Genomic DNA, 19326 nt, shown 5'->3' on the forward strand with positions numbered 1-19326 from the left:
AAATTAAGCATCAGAGAGTTTGTGATTTAACACCATATTAGTGCATAGTTCTTTTATTTTATAAGCTTTGGTTCGATTTCAATTATACAAATTTATCGTTAAATTTTCATTGTCCTCGAAGGATGTAGAAATATCTTAACCGGGGAACTATGCTGGCAAAACCAACACACAAGGGATTTTCTTGGTTGGATATTTCCTCTTTGTGATAAATTCTCCATTTTATTCCATAGTTTGCTTTATAGTATCAAAAACAAAACACATCATTTTTCCCAAAAAGAAAAAAAAAATGGTACAATTCAAGTGGTGGCAGAAGGAAGCACCCAAAAAAAAAAAAAAAAAAAAAACCCACTTTGTCACTTTTTGAAGCCCTACAAATTCCCCCCCTTCCCCCTTCATTCTCTCCCCATGCCTTTCTCCAATTCCCTTCTTTCCCTCTTCTCCCCTGTTCTTAAAAACCTTCACTTTAATGGCTACCATGGTTTACCGAAGTTTACAATCATGTCTTGACTCTAATCTTGTCGATCAAAGAACCTTCATTTTCCCTCCCTTTGATCTCCCTTTAAAACACCCCTTTCCCGACTCTTCTAAATCCTTAATCCATTCCGATCAATGCCAGATTCCAAATAATTCTTCCCCTGCTGGAATTCCCAATTCCGGAGCCGGAGGCTGGACTTTCCTTCAATCCCTCGATGTCGGCGAGACTCCGGTGAGTAAACCAGAATCTTTTTATGTCCACCCACTTGCTAAACGGTTTAACCCAACTGGCCTGAGCGAGAAAAGCTTGAAACTCTGTACTGAAAATTTGGGTAATGAAACCGGTAGTGATATAATCGAGAATAATATTTTCTCGCCGGAGACTGACGGTGAGGATTTGCAGAGAAAATGGGAAAGAAAATCCCATTCTTATTCTAATTCTCATTCCCATCAATTTCCCCCGCCGTTGACAACGATTGGTGAAACAGAGTCGTTTAGGGTGATGCCCCACCGGGAAGAGGGGAGGCTGATAATTGCGGCGGTGAGAGCTCCGGCGAGGCTGCCGTGTTTTCAAGCAGAGAGAAGTGGCGGTCGCCTGAAGCTCTGTTTCATGACAACAGAGGAAAGTGAAGAAATGGACAGCGGCGATGAGGAGGTCGGAGCTGAAACGGAGACGGCGACGATGATGAAAAATGAAGAAAATGGGGAGAACAATGGTCGAGTAAATTTGGAGCAATTTAGTATTGCTACTTTTTGATTGTATAAAAATAAAAGTCTTCAAGTTTAATTTGTACTTTTTCATCCACAAAAGTTTAAGTTTAGTTTCTTTTTGTCTTATTTATATCGAAATCTTTGTCAATCATAATGACAAATATCAACCTAACTTAACAAGGGAAAAATACCTAAATATTATTAGGTGAATATCATCTCAAAATTCGATAGTTTAATCTCTTAAATACTTCATAATTATTTAAATTTAAAAAGAATTTTGGAATCGCTTTTAAATTTAAAAAGAATTTTGGAATCGCTTCTTACTTTTATCATAATCAACAGTTCAATCTTTTACTTATAATTTGTCAACGTGAGATATACTCACATGCACTCATTTCTTCTATGTCGAAGGTTCAAATAAAATCTCTCGATTCTAGTTTAAGTCTTATTGAACTTGAAAAAGAAAATCCGTTGTTAAAGCATTAAGTATTAAAAATTGAAAGTTTGAATTTTTATTATAAGTTTTATAATGATGTATTATAAAGACCGAAATGTTAATGAAGATAAACAATGGAATCCAAAGAGAAGGTTAGTGGTATATTTGAAAAATCTTAAAACTTAAAAGTTTAACGAATTTGGTGGTCAAAATTCGATTTTCTCTTTTATTTACTACGGTGACGAAGAATCAAATTATCACGAATTTGGTGGTCAAAGTTAGTTAGTGATTTTTTAAATTATTTTTATAATATATGTGGGAAAATATCGAACTTCTGATCTTGAAGTCAATATTACAATTTTTATATTATTTTAGCAAATCTTAATTAATTTAAGACTATGGTAATTACTAAAAAAATATATAAATGATAAAAAAGAGAGATTGATTTTTTTTTTTAAATGGAGTAATTAAAATTGTCATAACAATATGTTTTATTGCTTTGACTTTTTTCTCTTTGTCTGTTCCATATATCCTTTTTGTTCTAAATTCCTTTGTCTCGTAGTTCATGCTTCGTGATAGATTGACAGCCGTTATTTTTAATTTCTTTCTTTTCTCTCATGTAAAAATAAAAATATTGATTAATTAGGAAATTTTCTTTTATCCCTCAACTTTAATTTTGATTTAATTTGTCTAATATATAGAAATCAAGTTAAATAGAGCTGTGAAATTAATACATTTTAAAATGTAATTAAATCTTTAAAAATATTGAAACTAACTATTTGACTGCTTATTTTATCCATACTGGAACTGAATTAAATTAAGAGTTTAAAATTAAATCTATTTAACATCTACGTGTAAGATTAACTAAATAAAAAATTTTAAAATCATTATCATCTCAACATAATTCAAATGAATAAAAAATTATATTTTCAATTATATTTTTTTTAAAAAAATAATTTGTAAAAATAAAAGATTCGAATATTTGACCTCTTGATTATCTATTGAACTTGATATTATTAATCGGGTTGAGAATTGATATAATTTTAATTTTAACTATATCACATCCACTAAATCAAATTTATAAAAATATGTTGATAAAAGTTGAAGGTTTTTTTTTAATGAATTATAACTTCTAAAATTTAAAGATAAATTACATTGGATAACCTAAAAAATGTTAAAAATTTTCATTTTTTTTTTCAATATAGTATGAGACTGCATTTTTCTATAGTTTTGTAAATTACTCAATTATTATTTTTTAATTATTTGGATTATAGTATGTTATTCAATTAAAATTTATAGCTAAACTTGAATATACATATTCATTTTTATACTTTTGGAAAATGTTTATTTTATAATATATATGTAAAATCCATATATAAAATTTAATTTATAATATATTGTGATGAGGATGACGTTATTTTCGTTTGTCTACTTTCAAGCCAGAGTAGATAATGAAAAGGAAACTTATGCCTCTTCTTCTTCTCCAAGTGGCAATATTATAATAACATCTTTTATTTATTTTCTGTCCTCTTTTTAATTCCCTTTTAATTCCATTGAATAAAACAACACTATTTTTCAAGAATAAATTTACAATATTGTCACCGTTAAATTGGTTATAAAGTTATGATACATTTTCTAGTCCAAATTAAGATTCATATACAATTTCGAGAATATGGTAAATATTTGAAATCTATTTTTCTTAATTTAAATTTGGAAAACTGCCATGAGTGGCGATGTAGGAACGGTATATGGGAGGCCGGTCACCAGTGGCGGAGCCAAGAAATTTGCATAGGAGAAGCACTATGTAATTAAAAAATTCTAAAAAAGGTGTAAAAAAAATTCATAACTTCATCAATTAACTAATTTAATACATATTACAACTGTTTTCTACGAGTTTTCATGTTTTAAAATTTATCCAAATTTCTTGAATTAAAAAATATGATTATGAGGCAGATAAAAACATTGTTGTAAATATGCTCTACGAACTTGATCTTAAATATTATCATTATACCTAGAAATTTTAGTTTTTAAACTAGGATCTATAGGTAATTCTTCTAAGTTGATTTCTATATAATATATATCATAATTAGAGGTATGTTTTCTTTTTGAAGATGATGATTATGTAGTTTATATTGTTATTTTTTTAAAAATATCTCTTCATATTGATATAGACCCTACAAAAGTATTATCAATAAAAGTATTATAATTTATTACATAGATTTAAAAGTATGAAAATTAAAAAGATTTAGAAAATTTAGAAATTTACTTGTGAATGATATGAAACGTATATCTGACGAAAAACGAGAAAATTATCTTGTAGTTTAACTCTTAAATTAATTTAAATAAATATATATTAAGTAATACAAACTAAGAATTAGGTAAAAAAAAAAAAAGTTAACAATACCTTTTCAATAAAATGTTGTCTAGATTTGGGAGTAAAAATTTAGGTTGAAAAAAATATCTAAGATCAAAAGAAATTGCTGCTGATTTTTTTCTTTTAAATTTTTATTGGGGCGACAACTAGAAATTTTAAGTTAAGAATTGTTTTTTTTTTTAGAAAACCTAAATTTTTTTTTTATCATTGCCTTTTTTTTATATAGAAAACTTAAAAGTTTTTTTTTTTTTTATATATATATATATATACACACTAAATTCCTTTAGGCAAGTATTACAACAATAGGTAACACCACTACCAAAATTTGATTTTAAGATAAATTATAAATTAAAATTTAATAAGATGGATTCAAACCCACACCTTTGATAATTAGGGTGTGCCCCCCTTACCGTTGTACCACACTCAATTCGCCTAAAGAATTTTGGTTATATATATATATATATTTGTTAAATATTACTTTAAAATTTATATTCAAAATACAAAATACGATAAGTCCATGGGGGCATGTGCCCCTGCCCCTATATGACTCTGTCGGTGCGTGTCACAACTTTTTCTATTTCGCAAACACAACACTTTTTTTTTTCATGAGTACTACTGTTATTAAAAATAATGAAAAACAACTTCAAGCTTGTTAGAATTTAGTTATACAAGTTGTCTTTATATACATATGTACTTTCTTATACAAGTAAGAGAGTGAAAAAAAAAAAATCAGTGAGATCAAGATAGCTAACAACTTATCTTGTAAAGTTCTTGTTGTAACTCCCTTATCAGAAATCATCAGCTTCTTCGTGGATGTAGGCTACCTTTGGCTGAACCATATAAAACTTTTGGCGTTCTTTTTCTTCCCTAATCTTCTTTAACTCTATCGTGTACCTTGACACGCTTGTCGTGTAGACTCTCACTCGACAGCAACCTCATCGTCTAGACGATCCTCGACAGAACCTTCATTATCTAGACGAATTTTACCTCATCGTCTAGACGATTCTCACCTTCATCGCCTAGACAAAGACCATCAGCATTTCCCTCTGGTTCTCCTTCTCTTCTCTCTCGGTTTTCTTCTGCAACAAAGAAAAGAAAGGGTTAGTCATTGAAGTGTCTGTATTTTTCCTGAGTGCTTGAAGTTAATCTCGGCCATCAAAGTATAGGGTAAAGATTTTTCTTCACGTGGATTGTGCTTTTAGCACACTGTTTTTGTTCAAGTGCTTTCCATCAGTGGTATTCGATTTTTCTCATCGAGCCAGGCTTTCATCTAAGCCCAATTAATTTTTTGCTTCAAGAAAACAGTGGTTCACACAACCCATTAAACCTATCAAGCCCAACAAGTGGTATCAGAGCCTGCAAGAAAACTTCAAGATTAGTCAAGATTCTAAAGAAGCAAAAATCTCGGAGCTTTCAGACAGAATTTGAAGCAAAAATGGCAGTAGCAAGATATGACATTAAAAAGTTTGATGGGAAAGGAGATTTTGACTTGTGGAAAGCCAAGATCAAGGCTATTTTGGGGCAACAAAAGGCTCATAAGGCCCTTGAGGATCCAGCCAAGCTGCCAATTACTGCAACAGAAGAAGAAAAGGAGAACATGGAGCTAATTGCTCATGACACACTTGTTCTTAATTTGTCAGACAGTGTTCTAGGACAAGTGATCGACTAAGAAACAACATTCAGGATGTGGAGCAAGTTGAATGAGCTTTATGAGACTAAGAATCTGTCCAACAAGCTTTTCCTAAGGGAAAGGTTTTTTTTACCTTCAAAATGAGTGCTTTGAAATCCTTGACAAAGAACTTAAATGACTTCAAAGGATTACACTAAATTCAAGACTCAAGGAGAAGAGATTGAGGTAGATAATGAAGCCTTTGTGCTTCTCAGCTTACTGTCGGATTCCTATAAAGATGTAAAGACTGCCCTAAAATATGATAGAAACTCTCTAACTATTGATATTATCATTTCAGCTCTTAAAATTAGAGAGATGGAGCTCCTAACCAGCAAGGAAGATAAGCCCAGTGCTGAAGGCTTATTTGTCAAGGGTAAGTCAAAGTAGAATAATAAAGAAAAGGGGAAACAAAGCTCAACAGAAGAGGGGAAAGAAAAGCCCAAGGTTAGATGTAAATATTGCAAAAAACTAGGACATCTAATCAAGGACTGCAGAACTTTAAAGTGGAAAAATGAGCAGAAGAACAAGCAACCACAACCTCAACAGAAAGTCCAACAAAATCAGTCAGGTGAAGCCTCAGTTTGTGAGGATTCTTATTTCTATTCAGATGCTTTAGCTACATCAAATTGGAAGGCAGATGAAAAAACTAATAAGAACCTAGATTGGGTTCTAGACTCAGGGTGTTCTTTCCACATGACACCCCACAAAGACTGGTACAGTACTTATAGAGAGTTGAATGGAGGCTCTGTCTACATGGGTAATAATAACTCATGTCCAGTGGTAGGTATTGGTTCTGTTTCACTCAAACTTGAAGATGGATCAGTCAAACTATTGAGAAATATTAGACATGTGCCTAAGTTGAAGAGAAATCTGATTTCACTAGGCATGCTTGATTCTATTGACCGTGAATACAGAGGAAAGGAAGGCTACTGTGAAGTCTTGAAGAACAGTAGGCCTATTCTCAAAGGGGTTAAGATTAATGGTTCCTATGTTGTTTAAGGAGTTCAGAAGATGCATTCAACCTTGTTTGTGATTCAGAAGTAGCCTACTGAAGGAGATCTTTGGCACAAAAGACTCTCACACATTAGTGCCAAAGGTCCACAAGCTCTTGCTAATAAGGGAATTCTACCTAAAGGAATTCATCAAAGCCTATCCTTTTGAGAACATTGTGTAATAGGGAAAACTACAAGGTAGAGTTTTGTAAAGGCTCAGCATACAACCAAGGCCATCCTTGATTATGTGCATTCGAACCTATGAGGTCCTTCACCTTTCCAATCCTTAAGTGGAGCCAGGTACTTCTTAACCTTTGTGGATGATTATTCTAGAAAATGTTGGATATATTTCCTTAAATCTAAGGACTTATTATTTGATAAGTTCAAAGAATGGAAGATTATGGTTGAAAAATTGTCTAACAGTCAAATTAAGTGTCTAAGAACTGACAATGGGCTTGAGTACTGTGTAGAAGAGTTTAATGTTTTTTGTAGACAGCATGGTATTACTAGACACAAGACTGTTAGATATACACCTCAGCAAAATGGGGTGGTAGAGAGATTGAATTGAACTATTATGGAAAGAGTAAGAAGCCTACTGTCAGATGCTATACTTCCTGAAAAATTTTGGGTTGAAGCAGCTTCATATACTTTCTATACCATAAACAGATGCCCTCATGCATCTCTTAACCTTCTAACCCCTGAAGAAAGGTGGACCAAACAACCTCCTAACCTAAATAATCTAATGGTGTTTGGTTTCACTGGATTTGTCCATCAGAACAAAGGAAAATTAGCTGCCCAAGCTGTAAAATGTATGTTTTTGGATTTCACAGAAGGAGTTAAGGGGTTTAGAATGTGGCACCCTACAGAGAAGAGATGTATTACAAGCAGAGATGTTGTTTTCAGGGAGGATGAGATGTTTATGCAGGGATCTACATCTTATGTTACAGCACCTCAAATGAAGAATGATAAAATTGAGGTGGAGCAAGTTCTCAACCCTAGTTCTGATCCTTCAAGCTCAGAATCACCTTTTGATCAACTACCTCATCTTGAAGAAGAAGTAGAAGATGCTATTTTTGATCCCAAGTAAGAAGAACCAGATTTGAGGGGGTACAACCTAGATAGAGATAGGCAAAGAAGAACTATTGTGCCACCTTCAAGATATGATGACTACTTAGCTTTAAATGCTTTATATTTATATAATGATTCAGAATCCTCATCTTTTAAAGAAGCAATGAGTTGTCCTAAAGCTAAGTTGTGGATAGAAGCAATGAATGAAGAAGTTGATTCACTAGTCAGAAATAACACTTGGGAATTGACACTCTTGCCCAAAGGTTGCAAGCCAATTGTATCCAAATGGGTGTACAAATTAAAGGAGGGATTTCCTAATGATCAAGGATCTAGATATAAACCTAGGTTGGTAGCTAAGGGTTTTACTCAAAGACCAGGTGTTGATTTCAATGAGATATTCTCTCCAGTGGTCAAGCAGACTTCTATCAAATTATTATTGTCTATTATGGCTCAGAATAACCTAGAGCTGGAGCAATTTGATGTTAAAACAACTTTTCTACATGACTTCTTAGAAGAAGTTATCTATATGAGCCAACCTAAGGGGTATGAAGTCAGAGGGAAAGAAGACTATGTTTGCCTATTTAAAAGGTCTATTTATGGCCTTAAACAATCCCCTAGGTGCTGGAACAGAAGATTTAGTGACTTTATGCAGAAGAATGGCTTTAATAAAAGCTCCTATGATAGCTGTGTTTACATAAACACTGATACCTATATTCATCCTATCTATTTATTAATCTATGTGGATGACATGCTATTATCAGGAGCAACTATGAAAGAGTTAAATAAAGTCAAAGATCTACTCAAATCAGAATTTTAAATGAAAGACATGGGCATGCAAAGAGAATTCTAGGCATTGATATAATCAGAAACAGAAAACCAAGTATTCTCAGCATTGATCAGTCATAATATTGTCAGAAATTGCTTAAGAAATATTATATGGCAGAGGCTAAATCAGTGTGTACTCCTATTGCTAATCATTTCAAACTCTCAGCAGAGAATTCACCTAAAGAATTTGACATTGAACATCAGAAGGTAATGTCAACTGTCCCCTATTCCCAAGTTGTGGGAAGCTTAATGTATCTAATGGTGTCTACAAGGTCGGATATTGCTTATGCTACTAGTCTGGTAAGTAGATATATGGCTAATCTGGGTAAAAGGCACTGGGAGGCAACTAAGTGGACTTAAGGGTACTACAAGTGCTAAACTAATGTATCAACAGCTTCCAAACAGAGAACTAGAGCTGATTGGGTATGTTGACTCTGACTATGCTGGAGATCTAGACAAGTGAAGATCCTTATCAGGCTATATCTTCCTATATGAAAGGTGTGTTCTAAGTTAGAAGGCTACATTGCAAATAGTAGTAGCCCTTTCTACTACTGAGGCAGAGTTTATTGCTCTCACAGAAGCAGTAAAAGAAGGTTTATAGATGAAGGGTCTCCTAAGTGATTTCGGGATCAAACAGAATACAGTAAAAAAAAATTTGTGACAATTAGAGCACCATAAATTTATCAAAGTATCCACATTATCACAACAGAACAAAGCATATAGATATTAAATATCATTTCATTCGAGAACAGATTGAAGAAAAACAAGTAGAAGTTTTGAAAGTTCATACCTCAGAAAATGCCTCCGATATGTTGACAAAGACTGTCACTCAGCTCAAACTTCAGAAATGCCTCGATATTATAGGGTTTGAGTTAAGAGACAAAGATTAAAGAAGAAGAGATTTAGTACAGAGAAGCTGAAGAAACACTTGAATTTTCTTTCAAGGTAGAGATTGTTATTACAAATAATGAAAAACAACTTCAAGGTTGTTAGAAATTAGTTATACAAGCTGTCTTTATATACATCTGTATTTTCTTGTACAAGTAAGAGAGTGAAAAAAAAACTTTGAGATTAAGATAACTAACAACTTATCTTGTAAATTTCTTATTGTAACTCCCCTATCAGAAATCATCAGCTTCTCTGTGGACATAGGCTACGTTTGGCTGAACCACGTAAAACTTTTGGCGTTCTTCTTCTTCCCTGATCTTCTTTAACTATATCGTGTACCTCGGCACTCTTATCATGTAGACTCTCACTCGGCAGCAACCCCATCGTCTAGATGATCCTCGACAAAACCTTCATTGTCTAGACGAATCTTACCTCATCGTCTATACGAATCACAACTTTACCTCAATCGTCTAGAAGATTCTCACCTTTATCGCCCAGACGAAGACCAGCAGCATCTCCCTCTAGTTCTTCCTCTCTTCTCTCTCAGTTTCCTTCTACAACAAAGAAAAGAAAGGGTTAGTCATTGAAGTGTCTGTATTTTTCCTGAGTGCTTGAAGTTAATCTCGGCCATCAAAGTATAGGGAAAAGATTATTCTTCACATGGATTGTGCTTTTAGCACAATGTTTTTGTTCACGTGCTTTCCATCAGTGGTATTCGATTTTTCTCATCGGGTCAGGCTTTCATCTAAGCCCAATTAATTTTTTGCTTCAAGAAGACAGTGGTTCACACAACCCATTAAACCTATAAAGTCTAACAACTACCATATATGGTGAAGACGAAGATGATAGTGGCCGCTTCCAAAGAATTCTTCATCATTATTATCTCTGATCACTACCATATTTTCAACATTTTAATTTATTTGCTATTTGATTTTTAAATAACAATAAGAACAACAAGTGAGTATTTCAGGTTCAACACACAATCATCTTTCTCTGAATCTTTTACTTCGTTTCCAACGCGAGATTCAGAGACGGACGTCTAATTTCATGATTTCTTCGGAAGAACATCGTCAATCTGTTCCAGAAGGTTTGGCAATGGCGTCAATTGAAAGAGAGAAAGGTTCTAATCTACTAGCATCGAGCGACATAAGTTTTATTATTAGAGATGCACTTATTTAGTGTGGAGTTGTCCCATACAAGTGACCTTCGGTTAGGATAGCTCTTGAGTTTCAATGGCGGCGACATTGTTCTTCCTGACGAAGATTGGACTGAGTGAGATCAGCTGCTTTTACTCTGATTTCTAACATCGGCTTTGAGAAAGTTGATCAATGGCGATGGAAACAGGTTGAATCAAGTGTATCAACTGTACATCAAGTGTGTACACTTGATACAAGTGTGAGAGGATAAAGTGTGTATCAAGTGTATCAAATGTACATCAAGTGTTTATGAAGTGTATCAAGTGCACTTCAATAGTGTATCAAGTGTATCAAAAGGGTATCAAGGGTATTAACTGTATTAAGTGCATCAAGTGTATCAAGTGTATATCAAGTGTATCAAGTGTATATCAAGTGTATTAGATGTATCAAATGTATATTAGTAATGAGACCATTGCGACATTTACATTTTTACATATGGGCTAGGTTGCATTTTTGCCATTTTAGCAAACAATAAACATGTGGGTTATAGGCCTAATTAATATATTTTATTTTTTCCTTTTTGCAAGTGCCCCTTTAAATTTATGGTTGGCAGAATTCGTCGTCTAATTTCAGACCAAATAAAATAGTCGTTTCTACCAAGTTTTATAGTAGTGGTAGCATGAGTCGAACACAGGGAACTGAAAAGTTTCTCATTCAAACAGTTTACAGTCCGAGGTAACCAGAGAAGGGGGGGAGGGGAGGGTTTAAAGTTGGTTTGATTGCAATAAAATGTAAATAATATAAAGTAAAGACACAAATTAAAAGTTTGAGAAATTAGATGAGAAAGTCCTTAGGTTATAATGGAATTTTCTTATTCAAAGTATTTGATCATTGATAGCTCTCAAAAAGAGCTATAATTCCAAGCTTAATTTAGGCTCGTAAATGGATTTTTAATGTTAATTATCCTATTTTGTAGATGTGTGAGTGTCCAAGGGGTAGAACCGAGCATTTGAAGCCAAACAGGGTTAATCTGAAGTAATTTGGAGGTAATTTAAGCTTTTGAGCTTCAAAGGAGGATAAATTACCAAAATGCCCTTGATTGGAGCATCGCAGCCCTGGTGCAACGCTCCCAAGTAACGCTGTAAAATAGAATGTGCGGATGCAGGATCAGCGTTGCAATGCTACAAATTTTGACGGAAAAGTGCTAAAATCCGCATGTGCCTCACCTTTGCATAAGAGTTATAACGTTGCCTCAACCCTACCCCAATGCTCGAGGGTTGGATCGACAAGAGCGTTGCAATGTTGCAATTGTAATATAAATTGTTTCTTTCTGAATTAGGTAAAGAGGGAGGAGAGTTAAGTCGTCTTAGAGAGCATGTTGTTCAGTTGTGGTCATTTCAGGCCAAAACTTATGAGGTTTCTTTTAATTTTGAGTTGTAATTGTAAATCTTAGCTTCATGAGTTAGATTTGATGAATGATTGAAGGTCATGACGTTAGGTTTTTAGGTTTGTAGGGATTTTCTTGAATTTATGAGATTTTCTATGGATTTTTTTATTGGATCTTTTTGGTTCTTTATGATTTCCATTCTTTGATTCAATTTCTAGCACAAACATATAAAATTGATGAATTGACGATTCAAATTTCTTATATGTTTGTCTTTGCTATGTGTGTTTTATATGTTCGTAATTGCATTGAAAACATGCTCAATTCAGTAGCAATAAGTTTTATTTTGAATCATGGCATGATTTTTAGGCTATTTAGGATCATCTAATTGATAACAAAACCTAAAGATTGAGAATGCATTAGGATAGAATTGGCCATTCTTGCTTAATATCTTAATCAATCCATGAACGTAATGCAAATAACTAAGTAAATTACCTTTGTAATGAGCTTAATTAATTTAGGGATTAACGACATGTTGATCTCATTAGGGAGTTTGTATGGGTTTTCCCTACATTCAATTAAGCTTAAGAAATAGTTAGTTCATGATTATTTTCATAATTAACATCAAATGTATGAAGTGTACACCAATAATGTATCAAGTGTATCAAAAGGATATCAATGGTATCAACTGTATTAAGTATATCAGATGTATCAAGTGGATATCAAATGGATATCAGGTGTATCAAGTGTATATCAGGTGTATTAGATATATCAATTGTATATTAGTAGTGAGGCCATTTGCGACATTTTAAATCTTTACATATGGATTGGGTTGCATTTTTGCCATTTTTGCAAACAATAAACATGTGGGTTATAAGCCTTGTTAATACATTTTGTTTTGCCCTTTTTGCAATTGCCCCTTTAAATTTATGGTCGGTAGAATTCGTCACCTAATTTCATACCAATAAAATAATCGATTCTACCAAGTTTTGTAGTAGTGGTAGCATAGATCGAATACAGAGAACTGAAGAATTTCTCATTCAAACAGTTTACAGTCCGAGGTAACCGGGGGAGAGGGTGAGGGGTGGGTTTGAAGTTGGTTTGGTTGCAATAAAATGTAAATAATATAAAGTAAAGACACAAATTAAAATTTTGAGAAATTATATGAGAAAGTCTAACTTAGGTTGTAATGGAATTTCCTTATTCAAAGTATTTGAGCATTGATAGCTCTAAAAAATAGCTACAATTTCTAGCTTAATTTAGGCTTGTAAATGGATTTTTAATGTTAATTGTCATATTTTGTAGGTGTGTGGGTGTCTAAGGGGTAGAACCGAGCATTTGGAGTCCAACGGGGTTAATTTGAAGCAATCTGGAGGTAATTTAAGCTTATGGGCTTCAAAAGAGGAGAAATTACCAAAATGCCTCTGATTGGAGCATCCCAACCCTAGTGCAACGCTCCCGTGCGATGCTGTAAAGCAGAATGTGTGGATGCAGGATTAGCGTCGCAATGCTACGAATTTTGTTGAAAAAGTGCTAAAGTCCGACGTGCCTCAAATTTGCATAAGAGTTACAATGTTGCCTCAATCCTATCCCAATGCTTGAGGGTTGGATTGACAAGAGCGGAGTGTTGCAACATTACCACTGTAATATAAATTGTTTCTTTCCGAATTAGGTAAAGAGGGAGGAGAGTTAGATCGTCTTGGAGAGCATGTTGCTTGGTTGTGGTCACTCTAGGCTAAAATTCATGAGATTTCCTTTAATTTTGAGGTATAATTGTAAATTTTGGCATCATGAGTTAGATTTGATGAACGATTGAAGGCCATAACGTTGGTTTTTTAGGTTTCTAGGAATTTTCTTGAATTTATGAGATTTGCTATAGATTTTTTTTATTGGATCTTTCTATTTCTTTATGATTTCCATTCTTTGATTCAATTTCTAGCACAAGCATATAGGATTGATGAATTGACAACTCAAATTTCTTGTATGTTTGTCTTTATTATGTGTGTTTTTTATATCCATAATTGCATTGAAAACATGCTCAATTCAATAGCAATAGGTTTTAGTTTGAATCATGGCATGATTTCTAAGCTATCTAAGATCACCTAATTGATAACAAAAACCTAAAGATTGGGAATGCATTAGGATAGAACTGGCCATTCTTGCTTAATGTCTTAATCAATACAAGAACATAATGCAAATAACTAAGTAAATTACCTTTTTAACGAGCTTAGTTAATTTAGGGATTAACGACATGTTGATTATCATTAGAGAGTTTGTATAGGTTGTCCTTACATTCGATTAGGCTTAAGAAATAGTTAGTTCATGATTGTTTTCATAATTAACCGATGATTAGATTCATAGAAAACCCTACGATCTCTAAACCGACGTAGGTAATCTTGTGTTTGATCTCTCTCTTTCTCAATATATCTTACTCTTTTGCATTTTAATTTCTGCATTTAGTTACTTTGTCAATCAACAACCAAAACCCCGTTTTTACTACTTTCCACAGTCAAATTTAGCTTAAGAGATATTTAATTCTTGGTCTCTCTGTGGTTCGACTCTGTACTTGCCACTTGTGCTACCTAGTAGTATAAGTAGCAGTTCGGTGATTTTAAAATATATTTTTTTTAGGCTAGGGGTTTAAGAAACAACTTTAAATTCCTGCCCGAATAAAAATGGCACTATTGTCGGGACGGCAAGCTAATTAATCTTTTATAGTTGAATTTGACTTGTAATCTTTAAAAACCCCAAAAATATATATATTTTTTTTTTATGTCTACTTGTTTTATCATAGCAGACGATTTGAACATCGACTATGTGCTTCTTATGAGGTAAGCGGTTTAGCAAAGAGAAAAATAGGTAAGAGAATTTATTGAGCTTAGAAATCAAATATCTAAACTAACCTCTCTTGTTCAAATTTTGACTACTAGGCAATTGCAGGAGCTTGAGACATGTCGAGTCTGTTTACTTCAAGGACATTCATCTAAAGCATGTCCCCAATTTCACGTGGTCCTGTGCGCGATACCTATTTCCTTTGGGAGATACCTAGCCCGAGCTTGATGTTGATGCATGCTTCTTCTGCCAGTTCAGGTGTTTCGTTAGAAGATTTGATCAGGAACTTTCTAACAACTCTAGTGAGTTTGGGCAGGAACCTCTCTATAGTCATTAGGAATTCTCAAGTTACTAGCAGGATAACTTCTATTATGGATCCAAAACTAGAACTGATTTTCAGAGTCTAGGTGACCTTGTTGTTCAGATCACTGAATTAGTTAGAAGACTTAAAGAATATCTTTGGTGCATCCATCTTCTGAGAGTACCGGATGAGCAGAGAGATGACTGACATCAACCACTCCGTTGAGCAGCTGATTCCTCACATTCCTAGCCAAGGTATTACGTTGTGTACTTTAATGTATGAATATGCTGATAGTTCTTCTCAGTGTGTGCATGAGTCTATTAAGTTTCACTTGGAGACTCAAGCCCACGTGCTAGTTGAGATGGATCCTATTTCTCAACTTGCAATTTCCATGCAGACACTAGAGAGTCATCCAAAACTTCATAACATTTATACTATTAAGACTACATTTGTGGAGGAATTTTACCCTTTCGATGATGACGATGTTTATTCTCCACCATGTCCAGAACAAGTCTGTGAGGTTAAGTATGAGCCTGAGCTTCATCTCGAGGAGCCCCAGGTGATAGAGTTAGAGACTTCTAGGCCTCAATCTATTCTTCCCTCTGGCATCTCGTCGTTTTTCCCTCATAAGTCAGAGTCAATTGAGTTAGTCGAATCAGAGTCTTCAATTTCTAAGGAGTCAATCTTAGAGACTTTTATTTTAATTCTTTTTTTTTTTTACAAATAAAAAAATCATAAATTCAACATGTCTGGTTATTTTCAAAAGATAAGAACTCTTATAGCTTTGTCAAGCTATAATGACTCATCTAAAAAGGGACCAGAAGAATACGAGAATCTTTTTGTGCCTTGATAGGGAATAAATCACGTCGAGCAACTCACGTTAAAAAATTTTCCTTCCTAGAGGGAGTTAGTGAACAAATTTACTTGCTTTCTTTTATTGCTTTCCTAGCTTAGTTTTTAATTTTCTTTTGTAGGTTCCTCTCTTTGGATCTGAAGAAGAAAGAATAATTAGATGAAGTTGCCCTCTTACCTACCATCCCGTGAACGAGAACATTTATAGGGGAGGTTTTCTATTCCCTTGTCTCTTTTTATTTCATTGAGCCTAACTAGGATAATGTATCAACTTAAGTTGAGGGTGGGGTACCTATTGGGTAGTTTTTCTTTATAGCTCGGGGTCCTTGAGCGTTGTGCTTAGAAAATGTTGTGTGTTTAATTGTTTTGTTTGCTCTGTTGATTAGTTTGTTATGATTATAATTTATGACGCACTCTTCTTGTGATAATTTTGCATGAAATAATGTTAGAATAGCATAATCATGATTTTTAGCCAAATTCTAAAAAAAATTATTGTCTCTCATGCATCTTTAAGTCATTACTCTTGCGAAATTAAAGTCTTGCATGCTTAGAATTATTTTATCTGGATTATATTTTTGTTGTCATCACGAAAGGCCCACCTTTGGATTAGAAGTAACCTTACTTGTTTTAGAGCAAAACTAGACAAAGTGGATAAAAAAGGGTCTGGTGTGAATTAAAAAAAAGATTAAAAAAAATAAAAAAAAATGACGCAATTGTTAGCTTGCCTGCAAAAAAGAATGTATATATAGCATGTGTGTGTGCATGGATAAAGGTGAAAAGAGCTACCTCCGCCATGTCTAGTTAGGACCCAACGAGAAAAGATTGGATAGGTTCTCGATGGTTGAGTATGAAAGCTGGCCCTCTAGGTAAAACAAACGCCTTCTATGTTTTGTGTGCGTGAGTTTAGGTACCTTTATCTTATTGTTGCCTTTTTTTTTGTAAGTTTGGTATGTCCAAGGTTGATAACCAAGCCGGAGTAGGGGGAAATGAATTAAAAACCTTATAAAACCTTTCCAGGTTGTACGAGCTTAACTAAGCTTTAGGCTCACTCATGCATGAATAGATTTAGAATTATTCTTAAAAATGTGCTTCATTGATTTATTGTAATCAAATTTAATTACTGATTGTAAATTTTATCCTATTTGACTGTTAAGACTAGAGTAACAATCTTAACAATTTGAGCAAGCATGTTTTGTAAGATTGAATGTATGGCTTGAATGTGTTTTGATCTTACTCGGGACGAGCAAGAATTAAGTTGGAGGTGTTTGATAGCTCTAAAAAAGAGTGATAATTCCTAGCTTAATTTAGGCTCATAAATGGATTTTTATTGTTAATTGTCCTATTTTGTGGGTGTTGAGTGCCCATGGGGTAGAACCAAGCATGTGGAGTCAGACAAGATCAATTTGAAACAATTTGGAGGTAATTTGAATACTTGGGCTTCAAATGAGAAGAAATTACCAAAATTCCCTTGATTGGAGCGTCGCAGCCCTAGTGCAATGCTCTCATACAACGCTGTAAGGCATAATGTGTGGATGCGAGATCAACGTTGCAACATTACGAATTTTGATAGAAAAGTGTTGAAATCTGCACATGCCTTAAATTTGCACCAGAGTTGCGACGTTGCCTCAACTCTACCCAATGCTTGAGGATTGGATCGACAAAAGTTGATGATGTGACATAATTTTTCTCATCAAAGTGAACTAATTGAAAGGTACCACTTGGAGCAATGGAGGAGCGACACATGGTGCACTTTTGATTTTTGGATTGTTTTTTTTAAAAAAAATTGAATTTTAAAAAAATGAATTTAATACTATTTTATGTTTGTGTTTAACGGCTAGTTTTTGACAAATGGTGGACTCTTGTTTTTTTTTGTTAGGCTTTAAAAGAAATGATTTTAAAAGATATATATTATTATATTACTTTTTATTTATGTCTAACAGCCAACATCCAATGGCCCAAAGTAAATTTGGATTTCACCATCCTCATTCTCTATTTAAATACATCTTCTTCTCCAAATTAATACAATAATTTTATACTATTTTTTTAAACCTCCATAACTTAAAGTTATCATTGTTATTCTCTCTCTCTAAGTTTCAATTTTCTTCTTTGTGTGCAAAATCTTGTAAATCTACTCTTCAAAATAGTTTTTCTCATATTGTTCTTCATTTCCAAATGCATTGTAAGGGTTACATATGATCCCTAAAATGAGTGGTTGTAATGGTTTGATGCTCAACCGTGGAAAGCATCGAGTTTGTTCTTGCACCCGAAAAAAGAACGTTGTAGCAGTTCGACTCTAAGTCGTGGAAAGAGTCAAATACTTATAGTAAAGTACCCAAGAGAAGTTGGGGAAGTGGACGTAGGCCGGTTGTATCGATCCACTATAAAATTTTCGATGTTAATTTTTCTATCCCTCTCCTACTTTAATTTTGCAATTAATTTGATGTTATATTTTATTACATGAAATTAATTACAATATTTGTTTCCTAAATTAATTACTTAACTTTTATTTATGTTGGTTGGATTTATCTTTACATATCTAATAACAATTATTTTATAAAATCAAATTGGGTGCTTAAACGTGTTAGTTTTAATTACTTGGCTATTTTGGGTTGAATTTATTTGCATGAATTTATTGTTTAAATTATTTATTAGCGGAAAGTTTGTTAATTTGTTTAATTAGGCCCACATTAGTAGAAATTTTAAATTAGTTTGATTAAACCCTATGCACCTCCTCTAAGATTGTCATACCGATCCTACATTAAGAAACAACATTAAATGCCTACTCGAATGACCCTAGCGTTGGGGTAGGGTTGAGGCAGCGTTGCAACTCTAGTGGAAATTTGAAGCGCGCACGAATTTCAACATTTTTCCGTCAAAATTCATAGTGGTGCAATGTTAATCCTGCATCCACACATTCACCTTATAGAGTTGCACAAGAACGTTGCACTAGAGTTGTGATGCTCCGTATTTTGATAATTTTTCCTCCTTTGAAACCTGGATGCTCAAATTACCTCCAAATTGCTTCAAATTAACCATGTTTGACTCCAAATGCTCGGTTTTACCCTTTGGGCAGTCAACACCTACAAAATAGGATATTTAACATTAAAAAAAAATCTATTTTCAAGCCTAAATTAAGCTATGAATTATAGCTCTTTTCGAGAGCTATCAGTCATCGAATTCTCATTACTAAAATTAAATAATTGTTTACACCTAATCAATTCAATTAGAAAAGCTAATTAAATCCTCCTAATCATCTAACCAGTCCAATTCGAATAGATAAAAAGTATGCAAATTCAAATTGTACTAATTACAATAAGACCTAAGGAACCGTTAGGTAGAATATTTAATTTTCAAACGCCTAATTAAATATTCGTTTGATTCAAT

At 33.6% G+C, this 19326-nt stretch overlaps 1 protein-coding gene across 1 annotated transcript; it reads left to right on the forward strand.

Moving 5' to 3' along the window:
* The first annotated feature begins 205 nt into the window (after positions 1 to 205).
* On the forward strand, positions 206 to 1315 carry LOC120067721 (protein FANTASTIC FOUR 3-like). Its single transcript, XM_039019277.2, has one exon. The coding sequence runs from the start codon at positions 467 to 469 to the stop codon at positions 1229 to 1231; it is 765 nt and encodes a 254-aa protein (XP_038875205.1). The 5' UTR covers positions 206 to 466; the 3' UTR covers positions 1232 to 1315.
* Positions 1316 to 19326: the final 18011 nt, after the last annotated feature.

This window comes from Benincasa hispida, chromosome 12 (assembly GCF_027475165.1).
Source record: "Benincasa hispida cultivar pf3 chromosome 12, pf3_genome.v1.1, whole genome shotgun sequence".
Classification (NCBI taxonomy): Eukaryota; Viridiplantae; Streptophyta; class Magnoliopsida; order Cucurbitales; family Cucurbitaceae; genus Benincasa; species Benincasa hispida.